The sequence below is a fragment of the Astyanax mexicanus genome, chromosome 17 (assembly GCF_023375975.1).
Source record: "Astyanax mexicanus isolate ESR-SI-001 chromosome 17, AstMex3_surface, whole genome shotgun sequence".
NCBI classification, from domain to species: Eukaryota; Metazoa; Chordata; class Actinopteri; order Characiformes; family Acestrorhamphidae; genus Astyanax; species Astyanax mexicanus.
Genome location: NC_064424.1, coordinates 32,059,895 through 32,073,484, shown reverse-complemented (window position 1 = coordinate 32,073,484; position 13,590 = coordinate 32,059,895). Strand labels below are relative to the sequence as shown.

At 37.1% G+C, this 13,590-nt stretch overlaps 1 protein-coding gene across 1 annotated transcript; it reads left to right on the top strand.

Moving 5' to 3' along the window:
• Positions 1-607: 607 nt before the first annotated feature.
• Positions 608-12,816, top strand: LOC111193913 (uncharacterized). The gene is made up of 7 exons (XM_049466689.1): positions 608-706; positions 1,079-1,126; positions 1,447-1,502; positions 3,970-4,998; positions 5,170-5,325; positions 10,157-10,252; positions 11,156-12,816. Exons 4-6 carry the CDS (start codon positions 3,970-3,972, stop codon positions 10,196-10,198), a joined length of 1,227 nt encoding a protein of 408 aa, XP_049322646.1. The 5' UTR covers positions 608-706; positions 1,079-1,126; positions 1,447-1,502; the 3' UTR covers positions 10,199-10,252; positions 11,156-12,816.
• Positions 12,817-13,590: the final 774 nt, after the last annotated feature.

Sequence of the window (13,590 nt, the reverse complement as noted above, 5' to 3'; positions counted from 1 at the left end):
GAAAAGCACCTAAAATTGTTCCTGGATTTTAATATATTTTGACCATTTTATGTTCAATTGAATAATTTAAAAGTATTTTCAATTCCTTTTGTAAAGGCTTCTAAGTATTATTAATTCATAAAATTGATTCTGAATTATTTAATATTAGTCTGAAAAGCCTTAAAATTTGAATATGTAATGTCAGGCAGAAATTGGTAAAATTAGGCTTGGAGTTTAAGAGGATTTTTTGGTACCATTTAGTCACTATTAATTATATTTTCAACGATGTATTATGATTTTCTATGTTCTATGATGTATCTAATGTAGTTAACTAAAGAACTAGCTAACATTAGCAGCAAGCTGTTGGCTAACTAAGAGTTTAAAAAAATAATGGTTAATGGACACTGATATTATTTATAAAGAAGATACTAATGTGCCCATTGTAGTATTTTAAATTAAATCATAAGCAATTAAAAAAAATGTGTGTGTATGTATGTATGTATGTATGTATGTATGTGTATATATATATATATATATATATATATATGTGTATATATATATATATATATATATATATATATATATTTATATATATATATTTATTTTACTATTATTTTTTCTTCTCTTAATGTTGGTCTGTTATCGGCCTCTACTTTTCTCTGTCTTCACTCGGACTTGACATGTCCCGGTCTTGGTATAGCGGTCTGGACAACAACACTAGTTCACGGTATTGTTTTAAACTTTATTATTAAAACAATGACCTCTAATGTTTTTTTTATAAAGTATTAAGTTAACTCTCAACTATCTCTGCTGTGTGTAATTTACTGAGAAACTTAAATTGAGCTTGGTGATGATCTTACTTTGCAATGAATTGACAATGTTTATCAATATTGTTTTGAAAAAAATTAAAAATGCTAATATCACATGTAATGCAGAATTGTTTTGTCAAAGTTTAATAGGGAATTTTAAATATTTTAAGAAGAGAGAGCCATACTTGCCCAACCTGTCATATTTTCAATAAAACACTTGGTGCCTAAAAAATTTCATTTCATCCCCCACTTGTCAATCATGTTTAATATGTCCTACATTTGTTTTACAGCACCAGTACCATTAAGGAGAGAAGCTGAACAAGGGTAAAACAGAGGAGGTAAATGTTGTCAATTTATTATTGTGTTCCTGAATGATTAAATGTGTAATTGTTAAAAAAAATATAGTGTTGGTTGATGTAGTTTTGACTTATGTAACGTAGTTTACTATATAGCGTATAATGAGCTATTCAAGTTTCAGCTAGCATTCAGTGTAGTGTGCATGTTTGTGAACACAGTCTGACCTCGTAATGAGAAGATTAATTGTGCAGCACTAGTGTCACATTTTAAACTTTTGTATGAAAGGCAGTCAGTCCATCAATGAAAATTGCATTAGACCAGTCTGTTAGATTCCTCTGGTAATGTTATTGTCTCTTTTTAGGTGTCTGCTTATGGGATGGCCCTGTAAACTCTGCACATTGGTTGCTTCATCAAAAGGTGCACTTCTAAAACATTATCGAGTGGAGCATGGTACTTTTGGTCGTGGATATTCAGTACCCTGTCTTCATTTAAGCTGTCCTTGCTCTTTTAGGACATGGGGTGGCCTACGCACACACTTACATAGATCTCACAATTCACAAGAAACTGAAGGGTGTGAGGTTGTGCAGTCTTTCAGATGTCCGATTTGTGACTCCTTTTATCCTAATACGAAAGACTTTTCAACATATTAATGCCCACTTGAAAAGACATGAGACCATAGAATGTGCCTTTGATGGATGTGATTTTAAGACCAACATATATGGGACTTATGCAACACACCGAAGTAGAAAACACAAATCATATTCCTGGAAGGATTTTAAGACTAATTTGATTTCAGAACATCCAATTTTTGCTGAAAATGAAAGCTCCACTCCAGTGTTTGATTCACATGATCATGTGGATATAGCTACTGCCTTAGGGTCGGATTGTAAAGGGGATACTTTAAGTGAAATAGTAAAAGATATTGGTTCTCTCTTGTTAAAGTTGGAAAGTATCTATAATGTCTCTGGCAAATGTATTGATGACTTGGTGGAACAGCTTCAGTTTATCTGCTCAACATCAACTCAGTATATTCCAAAGTTAGTTAGTGAGGTTTTTACAAAGAATAATTGTGCTCTAAATGACACTGTTGTCAATGAATTGGTAGACAAACTGTGCCGTTCTAATCCTTTTAGTGCCGCTTTTGGTCCTGATGGTCCCTTTTCTTCAAAATTTAAGAGGGGAAAATATTTTAAGGAAAATTTTAGCGTAATAGAACCAGTGGAATATATTTTGGATCCAGAGGAGAATTGTAGCTTTCAGTATGTGCCTGTTCTTCCATCTTTACAGGAAGTGTTAAGTAAAGAAGACATTGTAAACTGTGTATTGGCTAAACATTCAAACACTTCACAGTTGGCATCCTTCCATGATGGCAAATATTTCCACCAAAATGAATTTTACGCTAATGAAGAGTTCAGTATATCACTTATACTCTACATAGATGATTTTGAAATCTGCAATCCTCTTGGAACTTCGCGAAAAAAACACAAAGTAACAGCAGTGTACTGGGTACTTGGCGATATACCATCTGAATTAAGATCACAGCTAACATCAATTAATTTGGCTCTCCTTTGTAAAGCAAATGATGTAAAAAAAATACGGCTATGAAACCGTTTTGGAACCTCTTTTGAAAGATCTCACAGCATTAGAGAAGGAAGGGATTTTTGTGCCTCAGATTGGGAGAAATGTCAGGGGTACAGTTTTTTGTGTCTCAGCAGACAATCTAGGTGCGCATTCTTTGAGTGGACTATCTGTAGGTTTTGTACTGGAGAACGTTCTGACTATCAGCAAAAGGAAGTGCGTACCGGGGCTTTTCCACCAAGAACAAAAGATACCTATGATTTACATGTTCAGTCTATAAAGGAAAATCCTGCTGAGGTGCACTGTTGTGGTGTGAAAAAAGGCTGTCTCTTAACTGAGAAATTAAGTTACTTCCATTTTGTAACAGGGTACCCACCAGATGTTCTACATGACCTTTTTGAAGGCATAATTCCATTAGAATTGGCACTTTGTCTTAGTATCTTCATCCACAAGCAGTATTTCACCATACAGATTTACTGATAAAACCGATCAGCCCCAACCTATCCCAACAAATTTTGTAACTCGCAAAAGTATTGGTGGGAACGCACATGAGAACTGGACATTATTAAGATTAATGTCAGTCATTATAGGTGCAAAGATCCCATTGAATGATCCAGCATGGCAAGTTCTTATGATTTTAAAAGATACTACTGAACTTGTTGTATCCCCTGTTCACACTGAAGAAAGTATTTGCTATTTAGACACGCTGATCTCAGAACATCGCCACAGGCTGTTGGAAGTTTTCCCAGAACAAAAAATAACACCAAAACTCCATTTTTTGGAGCATTATCCTGATTTGATAAGGGGATTTGGGCCTTTGGTTAGCCTCTGGACTATGCGCTTTGAGGCAAAACATAGTTTTTTTAAGCGAGTTATAAGATACACAAACAGTTTCAGAAATGTATTGATGTCACTTGCCACAAAGCACCAAATGATGATGGCATACTATTCACAAGCAAATGCTTCAAACAACTGGGGGGGACAACTGGTGGTCTACCTGATTTTGTTGAGATTTCACAAATTGTCGTTGTTGGCAGCAATCTCTGTTTCATTGTGAAATTACTTAATAGCTGGTATGATGAACATTTTAGGACATTCATGTTGGACAACACTGGGAAAGTGACCCTGTTACAGCATAGTGAGCTTGTTGACACCTATCCCTTGACAGCATATTTTGTGGGATGCAAGCGCATGGTGACATTGAAACGTCACATTGTTTGTCAGTGCTAGGTAAAATTACTCCACTTGCGTAATTCAAAGTTTTTGGTTTATCTCCTTTTTTTTCTCCTTATTCTCTCTCATGCAGATGAATTCAGTTGTTTTGAAAGTTATTATAGAACACAGAAGTGAGAAGCTTCTACTGTCATCTGGAATACCAAGTACTGTTGAGCAATTACATGAAACTGTGAAAGGGACATTTGGACTCATTGAGGATTTTGTCCTGCATTACTTGGATGAGGACTTTGGTGATTACTTTACTCTCCATTCTACTAGCCAGATTAAACACAAGGGGACAATTAAAGTTGTGGTAATTCCATCAGTAGTGCTTACACTCACTGGTTTGACTGAAAACCAGAGTGATGTTAGTGATCTAAATAACATTACAAACTCTGTTACTGATGCAAGGGGAGAATGCCAGATGGATAATACATCAGTGTCTACACAAGACACTATTCTGCTATACCCTTGTGAAAGCACCCATAGAACATTATGGCCAGATGAAATCTTCATTCCTCTTTTCTCTGGGGCAACCGAGGCAATTCTGAGGAACGCCAATGAAGAATTTCTCCGAAATGGTGCTTTGCTGAACCATACTTGGGTAAAGTCTGAAATAATGGAAAAATTAGCAGACTATATGTACAGCTACACAGCCTACCCCACAGGCCTTCAGATTGGTCAGGTAGCAGAGGCTTTAGTAAAAAAGCACCCATGTCTGACAGAACCAGGCAGTCGTAATGGATGGATAGGATGGATGTATAGTCTCAAGTACAAGATGGGAAATTACAGATCAAAGCTCAGAAGTTTTGGATTCCCTGAGGTTACCTGCAACTCACTTAAGAACAAGCACCCTGATGATCAGTCTCCTGCAAAAAATATAAAGAAAGCAAGGAAAGGAGAGGTGCTGTTTCTTCCACACTATCCAGTAGGAGACAGCAAGGAACAGCAAGAGCTGGACCGATGTCAATTAATTGCCGAATCAAAGAAGAAAGACAGCACAGCCATCAATGACTTGATGTGTAGAACATTCGCACATAGAAGACATGATGTCGTTACCCTACAGATGAGCATCAAAGACCTCAAGAACAGATGGCCTGCCTTGTTTAATGTCTCGCAAGTGAGTAAATAGAAAAAATGTATTCATTACAAACATAGAGCTAAAACTTGCATGTGTAATAGTTTGACTTCCTACCCAAAGTTATATGGACTAAAGGTTTTACTTCATTGAATTAAATAGATTTTGTTACAAGTTTTTTGTTTTTGTTTTTTCTTTTTATGTCTTTCTCAGGTCAGTGCAGAGTTTCAGAGAATCACCACACTGACTCTCGAGCCAAAGTTCTTTTCAATGTTGGATCGCTATTCTCCTAAATTGCTGTCCCTGTTCCAAGCGAAGAAGGGTGCTGCAGGAGAAAGACATCGAGCTCAAATGAGTACTCTTCTTCAGGTATTATAATTTGACGCCCACCTAATCTGTTGATTCATTAACTGCTTTAAACATAATTTCATCATTGCCATTTCTTCCCTTTGTGTAAGTTAATCATCAGTAGTTATTACAGATATTCATATGTAATGCATATAAAAAAATAAGGACAGCCCAAGAGAAGCTTTGTCCTTTTAACATACAGTATTTATACATACAGGAATTTGACTGTTTTAACAATAAAGTTTTGGGTAGTGTAACTAAAATGTATTTTTAAAATAATTAAAACTGTCGTGTAGTATTTTTGTCTGCTTATGCATTTGATTTTATCATGAGAATGTCTAATAATTACTTTTACATTTAAACAAATGATTAAGACATTTTTGTTTGTTGCATCCTGCTTTCACAAGTTAAAGGAGAACTCCGGTGTAAAATGGACTTTGGGTGTAGTGAAACATGATTACGTGTACTAAACTTTGAAAGTGCACAAGAAGTGTTACATCGCGTAGCACTGAGCTAATTCTTCAGACGCCGCCATCTTAAAGTTAATTCACAGCAAGTCGAGTCACGAGCATGAATGAATAGGTAGGATAGTGGAACCATTTTCAAAATTAATTCAGTGGAAATGCATGAATTCCAGCTGTTGCTGAAAATATCTGGTTACTGGCGATATGAGATGGAAAAGTTCCAATAACAAATAAACGTAGTTCAGAATGTTTTACCATTCGTGCTCGACTGGTGACTTGCCGTGACTTAACTTTAAGATGGCGGTACCTGGAGAACTAGCTTAGTGCTACTAGACGTAAACAGTCTATTTTTATAAACCTCTTGTGCACTTTCAAATTACTTAATGCCTCATTTTGTTAATGCCTCATTTGCAGTTGTTAGGGTCAAAAGACGGGCTGGTTAAAGCAACAGCACCAGTGACTAGGTCTGGGAGAAAGTGGAATGCTCGAGAAGCTACTCAAGCCGCAAGGAGGGCACTGGAGCACAGGGATGTTGTGGGGCAAAAAATGGAAAATGGGAGGGCAGGATTAGGTTTAGGTGATTCTTGGAAAGCATTCGGCAAGGCCACATCACCTGAGAAAAGGCGTATGGTTGCAGGAGGAGGAAGCAAGGAGGGCAAAAGCAGCAGGGCAGAGTAAACAGGGGCAGTGGATGAGATGGGAAAGTGTAGAGAAGCGGAGAATCACCTGGCGAGAGTTATGGGGATTGGATACAGGCCGTATAAAGTTTCTTTTGGGAGCTACATATGATGTTCTGCCAACGCCACAAAACCTTGCTCAGTGGGTGGGTGAGGATCCAAGTTGTAAGCTATGTGCAGGAAGTGGCACGCTGAAGCACATTTTGTCGGCATGTAAGGTGAGTCTATCCCAGGGGCGCTACACATGGAGGCATAATCAGGTACTTAGATCTCTTGCAGGTGCACTTGATAAGAAACGGTTAGAAGTTAATAACATGCCCGTGGTAGGTTGCAGTAGGGAAATCACGTTTGTGCGTGAGGGGCAGCATAGTGGAGAAACAGCACAGTGCTTGAAAACTGCTGGTAAGTGGGCCAATGCACGAGATTGGAAGTTATTAGTGGATGTAGGTAGTAAACTGCAGATCCCAGAGTGCATTCTGGTTACAACCTTGAGGCCGGATGTAGTGTTGTACTCTGAAAGTAAGCGGATAGTGTATTTTATAGAGCTGACTGTTCCGTTTGAAGACGAGGTAGATGGAGCTTATGAAAGGAAAAGGCTGAAGTATACAGACTTGGTGGCTGAGGTGAGAGAGCGTGGGTGGCAAGCGTATATTAGACCGGTAGAGGTAGGTACTAGAGGCTTTGTTGCGAAGTCTGCCACAAGACTGCTGTCTGAATTCGGAATTAGAGGTCGTGTGCTAAGGACTGTAGTGAAGGAGTTGTCAGATGTAGATGAAAGATCTAGTCAGTGGTTGTGGTTCAGAAGGGCTGAGGCTGTGTGGGGAAGGGAGTGAGTTTGTGCTTCTACAGCAAGCTTGGAGGGGGGTGGGTCTGGGACGCCAGACTTCACTGTTGAGCCTTCTGGAGGTGTCGTGGGCCTAATTCAGCGAAACACTGACGAAGGAAGGTGCCTGCCTGATGACCCCTGAGAAGAGCTTGCACTGAAGTTTGTGTTAGAGTTTGAATGAAGGGGATTGGTGTGGTCCTGCTCTTGTAATAATTTGTCTCATGAGTTTTTGTAGACGTCTGAGTACTTGGCAGTTGAGGCACGGACCATGAACATAGTTCGCTATGCTTCTGGATTCTTGTCGAGCCAGTATCAGATGGTAGTGGTTGCTGTGTTCTGCTCACGCAACTTATAATGTGATTTATTGTGTGTGATTGTGCTTAGGTAAGTGTGTTGTTGCCATAGTTAAAGGAAGTGAGCTTAGATTAAGGAGGGATTCTGTTTGTTCATAGGTTATTTTTTGGTAGGTCTGTTACTTGGCAGTTGAGGCAATGGACCATGAACATAGTGTTAGGCTGTGCTTCTGGATTCTTGTCGAGCCAGTATCAGATTGTGGTGGTTTTGCTATTGTTGTTAGTTGAGTGAGTAGTAGATCCTGGCTGAGCCCTATGCATAACCCCAGCTGTTAGGTGCAGGATTTGTCAATTTCCTGTATTATATTACTAGATGCCAAGGCTCTCTGAATTCTACTAATGAAGTGTGGAGCTATTTTGAGCTTGTTAGCGGTGGCAAAAGTAATTTCTCTGCAGTGGCAAAAATATGTCCTTATACCGTCCATTCTAAAGCCTTTTTGGGAAAAACTTGAAAAAAGTTCTGAATTCTGGAATGCTGTCTGCAAACGTTGGTTGGTAATTCAACAAAGGTTAGTACTCATAATTACTTCACTACATCTGATGTCCATTTCACATGGGAGTTCTCCTTTAAAGTGAAGGTGAATGGTAATTTGTTTAAATGGGGTGTTCTATTTTTTCTTACGACTATCATTTGTATGAAGTTAGGAAAGAGGTTCAGCTGTAAGTCAAAGTGTAAAACTCAAAATAAAGGCTGAATTACATAGGCTGAATAATTAACTTGCATGCCTTGAAACTGAAGCTTTTAATCTATAACACCTGCTGAGCACTCTCTAAAAACAAAAGAAGAGACTATCAGTGCTGGTTCAAATCCTCCTTTCAATACCTTTTTTTGAGATTTTACTTCAATATCCACATAATTATCCAATTATATATACCAAATAAATATCACGTAGGATGTAATTTAAGAATATAAAGGCTGAAATAAATAATATATTATTCTGCCATTTTACAATCCTAAAATGTAATGATGAGGCTAAATTAGGCCTGGACAATAATTCGATATCGTTATTTATCGCGATAAGAAATGTTTCAATAACGGTGATATCAGTTTTGTGGTATATCGATATGTATTAGAATCACGGACAGGCGTTTTCTACTGGCGTCAGCTCGCCGCAGAGCTCAACACATTCAGCCCCCGTAGCTGGGCTACGTCAGTGCGTGATGACGTAACCACACAGGCACGTAGCCAAATAGGCTAGGCAAGGCTAGGTTAAAATGGCTAGGCTCGGGTCCGCTTCGCTACGCGGCAAAAATGTCTCGCGCTGGAGACAAACGGAGCCGGGACGAGCGGATCCAAGGCTAAGGTAGACTCGGTTCGGTCGGCCCCGGATCCTCGAGGCCGGCCGCGGGTCCGCTCGCTCGGCCGCGGGTCCTCGAGGCCGGCCGCGGGTCCGCTCCCTTGCCGCTTTGCTGCAAATTGTGCCGGAGAGTGCAGCCGACCAGCAGCGGTAATGTTAATACATCTAAACTGTTCCACCACTTCAAGCAACTCCACTAAGTTACATACAATATTTTTCTTATACTGACTGAAGCACTTTTATAGCTTATGTTGTAACTAAGTTATTCATAGTTGATAAAGCCTGTAGGTTTGTTTATTTGACGGGAAAATCTTGTTGCTTTTATGTATATAAAGGCTTATTGTATTCTATATCCTAGTTGAAACACTTTTGTTTTAATCTGTTAAATTTGTTCACAAAGAATAAGAAGCTCTGCCTCTGTTGTAATTTAAAGTTATTTTTATTGGTAATAGTAATATAGGCTTATGTTTGACAGGGATGTCATGTTATTATTTTGCTATATGCAAATAATATTGAGCATTCATTTATTTTGACTACTTTTATTTCTAAAGTATTAAAGTTTTTGTGAAAGGAGGTTTCAAAGGCTTAAATTAAATTTTCAGACAGTAGTAGGTACAGATTTCTGATAGATAGATAGATAGATAGATAGATAGATAGATAGATAGATAGATAGATAGATAGATAGATAGATAGATGTGCATATAATGAGGGTATCTGATGCCAGCCATACAAAAAGTGCAAATACACAGTTATATAATAATTTAAATTCGCAGTGCTGCAGGGATTGCAGGGCTTCTTAGCAGTTTTCTGAGGCCTTCAAAGTATTTATATCAATATCGAAATTATATCGTATCGACCGAAATTTAAGGAATATATCGTGATATAAATTTTGGCCATATCGTCCAGCACTAGGCTAAATGATCTAAGAGAGAAAATGTGTACTAGGACTGTATATCAGAAGTTGTGAAAATATGAATAAATGTGGCATATGTAAACTTATGATTTCATTAGTTTTTATTAATTTCCTGTCATTTAATCTCACATTAACACACCCCACCACCACATTAGTTTATATTCATCCATTTACATTGATTCAGTGCCAAATGTACTTTTTGTGTTTGGTTTCCTGCAAATGTCCATGTGCAAGTAAATTATGTTGAGTAAAGTAAATATGGTTTAATAAACAAAAAATAAAAAATAAATAAAGTATTTTGATGCTGAAAACTTTTTTCAGAGTGGAATCCCCATTCAGCGAAGACGTGAAGTAGTCATCTGATGCCTCATAGACCATCTGGGAGAAGATGCTGGTGCTTTGATAAAGGACTTTCAGGTTGGTTAAGAGAGGGGTTTACTCATGTCCATACTACAAACTATGTACGTAATTACGTTTCATAGTTGTCCACGTACACATCTCCGTGCATATAAAAATTGATTTGCACCATGCATGCATACACCACTTCCTGATTAAGTGCAGAAGAATGTGCAGCAGTGAGCAAACCCAACTTATACATCAACAATAAACAGAACATGATTAATTAAGATAATTAGTTAAAATCTTTTATGTGTTTCGAGCCGCACAAGGCGTATTTTTTCCGCTCTCATGATACTAACAACACACTGATACACCCTAAATCAAGCTGTGTGATGGACGGCTCACAGTAAATGGCCAAAATAGGGCTCCTTGTGTGTAATGCTGTTTAGCTGCTCAAATAGGTTCTGTAGAAACTCAAAACTTACTTAATTTAAAAAATAATATGTGAGGGAGTGCTATAATGTGGGTTATACCAGTTACACACATGTGATTGGCTGAGGGACATTCTAAGACATCTGAGATTATATATTGTTCCATGTTTTAACAGTGAAATTCATTAAGATTATTATAATAAAGATTATAGTACTAAAATGTACTGGCAATGTATTTTAAAGCAAGCCTGCATTCAGCACAAATCTAAATATCTGAAACCCAAAACTATTAACTTAATCTTAACTTTACCGGGGGAAATAAAATGTAGTACCTACATTTTTTCTTATGCCTTTTTGAATGCATCTATTTTATTTTTCTATTTCATATAACGTCTATAATGTATTGATAAAGGTACACATATAATCTGTTTACTGATATGCAATGTACCTTTTTATGGCATACATTTAGACTTTAAATATCTGAGTGTTTGATGGGTGCCTGTCTTGTCTAAGGGTGAGCTCTGAAAGACTGTCTTTTCAATGTCTGCAGGACCCTGCTGATGCTCTTGTCAATGTTCAAGAAGAGCTCGCAGAGGAGGTGATGAAGGTTTACCTGCTGCGGAATCGAGAAGAGTCAAGTGAAGAATCTCCTGATGTAGGGATTGTGATTGAGGGCACCACTGTCCTCAGCGGTCTTGAGGATCTTAGCAGAGCCTGTTGCTATTTGTTGGGACTGACCTATGCCTTGGATCTGAGATACCCCAAGAATCTCAAATACAGTTTTGGGTTTTTCCAAAAAGTACTGCTGGAGCTGGATTCTGGAAACCTTTCCACTAAGGTTCAAAGACTCAAAAACTACCTGCATGTGTAGTTTCGAAGTACTGATCAGAGAGATCTTTCTGCTGGAATTTTCCATTGTCAATGTATATCTGAGGGAAGAGTCCACTGTTCTCTTTAAATGCAGGTGGATATTTCCAGTGGTAAAATACTATTTGTACTGGAATTGATTGCTTGTTTAAAACCAATCTTCTATGCCATTTTGAGTTTTTGAATCACAGCCTGTGATTTGACAAGAGACTAATACAAAATGTGAAATGTAGCATTTGTCCTCAATTAGCAATTTCATATTTTAAGTCTGTTAACTCTTTTCAAGATAAGAGCTCAAGTTTTTTTTTTTTTTGTGATTTTACATGTAAAAATCCAACAAATGGATGTGTAATTTTAAGGCAGGAAGATTTTATCCTAGCACAGAAGCTCACAGAACTCAAGCTTTTAATGTATGTCTAATCAGACTTTTTCAAGTGAGGATGTTCGCTGAAAATGGGCAAAAATGAAAGAGGAATTCCGGTGTGAAATTGACCTTGTCTGTAATAAAACATGACTAACCTTTGTTGAATAGCCATCTTCCGTTCTACCACAGCTTACGTATGCCCCATATAACACCATATAGCCAATTCTGAAAAGTGGAAAATATTCTGTATTCTGGAAAGCTGCGGGAGAACGTAGGTTGGCTAGTCAGCAAAGGTTAGTACCCTTATCATGCTTTTATACTACAGCCTAAGTCAATTTTCCACCGGAATTGTACTTTAAGATAAAGAAGAGGGTATTCGCTTTCATGTCACTTCCCGTGCTAGTTATGTTATTGGAATATTCATTTATTTGAAGATTTATTAGTCTAAATGCATAAGGTGCTGGAACAACCAGTGGTTCCATGGAGTTTAGGTGTGTTTCACCCAGTGACTGTAAAAAAAAACATTGATGCCATAACTTGGCCTGTTTCACCTTAAATGCCTAAAGTACATATCACTCTAACTGCACTTAAGGGTGAGGTTTTTTGAAAACAGTTTTTAAAGGAAGTACAGTTAACCAGAGGCACAACCTCTCTACCTGTTCACTTGTTCTGTCCTCACTCATTTGTGACTCACTCTACAGACATGCTATTCCAGCAAATACTGGCAATCATTGTATTATTACTTTTAATGCAACCAGCTCATGATATAGCAGTTAGGCTATATATAGTGGTACAATAAATTTTATTATTGTCTGATCGAATTTCCGGTTTTCCTTAATCCTAGGCAGCCTCTGTTCATTTTTTGCTGTTGTATTGAGTCTTAAATAGAATGAAGGACCTGTTTTTGTTGGTGTATTTCATATTTGAGAGGTTGAATTTCGTGTTCCACTTTTGGAATAAATCTTTAAAATATTAATGTCTACAGTTGCTTTATTTACATTTGATTTCATTAGATAATTTTATGTCAAGTAAAGTCCTCCTTAAGGAATAGGTAAATACAGTTAAAAAAATTAGTAAAATTTGATAACTGATAAGTTCAGTATGAGTAGCATAAATTTAAAAACAATTAGTGCATATAGTATATTTTATGTAGTCCTCTTTACCTGACATTTCAATTATATCTACTCAATTTTTTAAATTCTGTTGGCTTAGAATTTTTGTTTTATTTACTCAATATTTTTATTTTGTAGAGCTAAATGTGATTACTCGTATCTACTTAATTTTTTTGCTCACCTTTACTCAACTCGGAAGATTTATGTAAATGATTTCACAGATTTAAAATCTACTCAATATTTTTAAGTGTAAAAATGTTTCACCAAAAAAATTAAGTATAACACTTTTACTTTTTAGAGTGCATATGGTACAAGTTTGTGTCAAAACACTTGACGCAGCATTAATGCAGAAAAGTATACAGAGATTACTGTAGTAAAGTTTTGATAAAATAATAAAGAATGGGGCAAAATAACAACTATATATATATATATATATATATATATATATATATATTATGAGAAGGAAAAGCAACTATATTAAATGGTAAATTGTTTACCATCATAACTTGTTTGGAAAGTATTGCAGGCCAGGGGGCTGTTCCACAAAGCGAGCTAACTCAGTACACCAGGCTTTTAAAGACGAGTCCGGCTCATTTTGCTCAAATTTTGATTCCACGAAAGAGGCTAGACTTAAGCCTCGTT

Coding starts and splice junctions, on each gene's coding strand:
- LOC111193913 (XM_049466689.1), top strand. CDS start 3,970: ATGAATTCAGTTGTTTTGAAAGTTATTATAGAACACAGAAGTGAGAAG. Junction 4,999..5,169: donor CCTTGTTTAATGTCTCGCAA/GTGAGTAAATAG, acceptor TGTCTTTCTCAG/GTCAGTGCAGAGTTTCAGAG. Junction 5,326..10,156: donor AAATGAGTACTCTTCTTCAG/GTATTATAATTT, acceptor AACTTTTTTCAG/AGTGGAATCCCCATTCAGCG.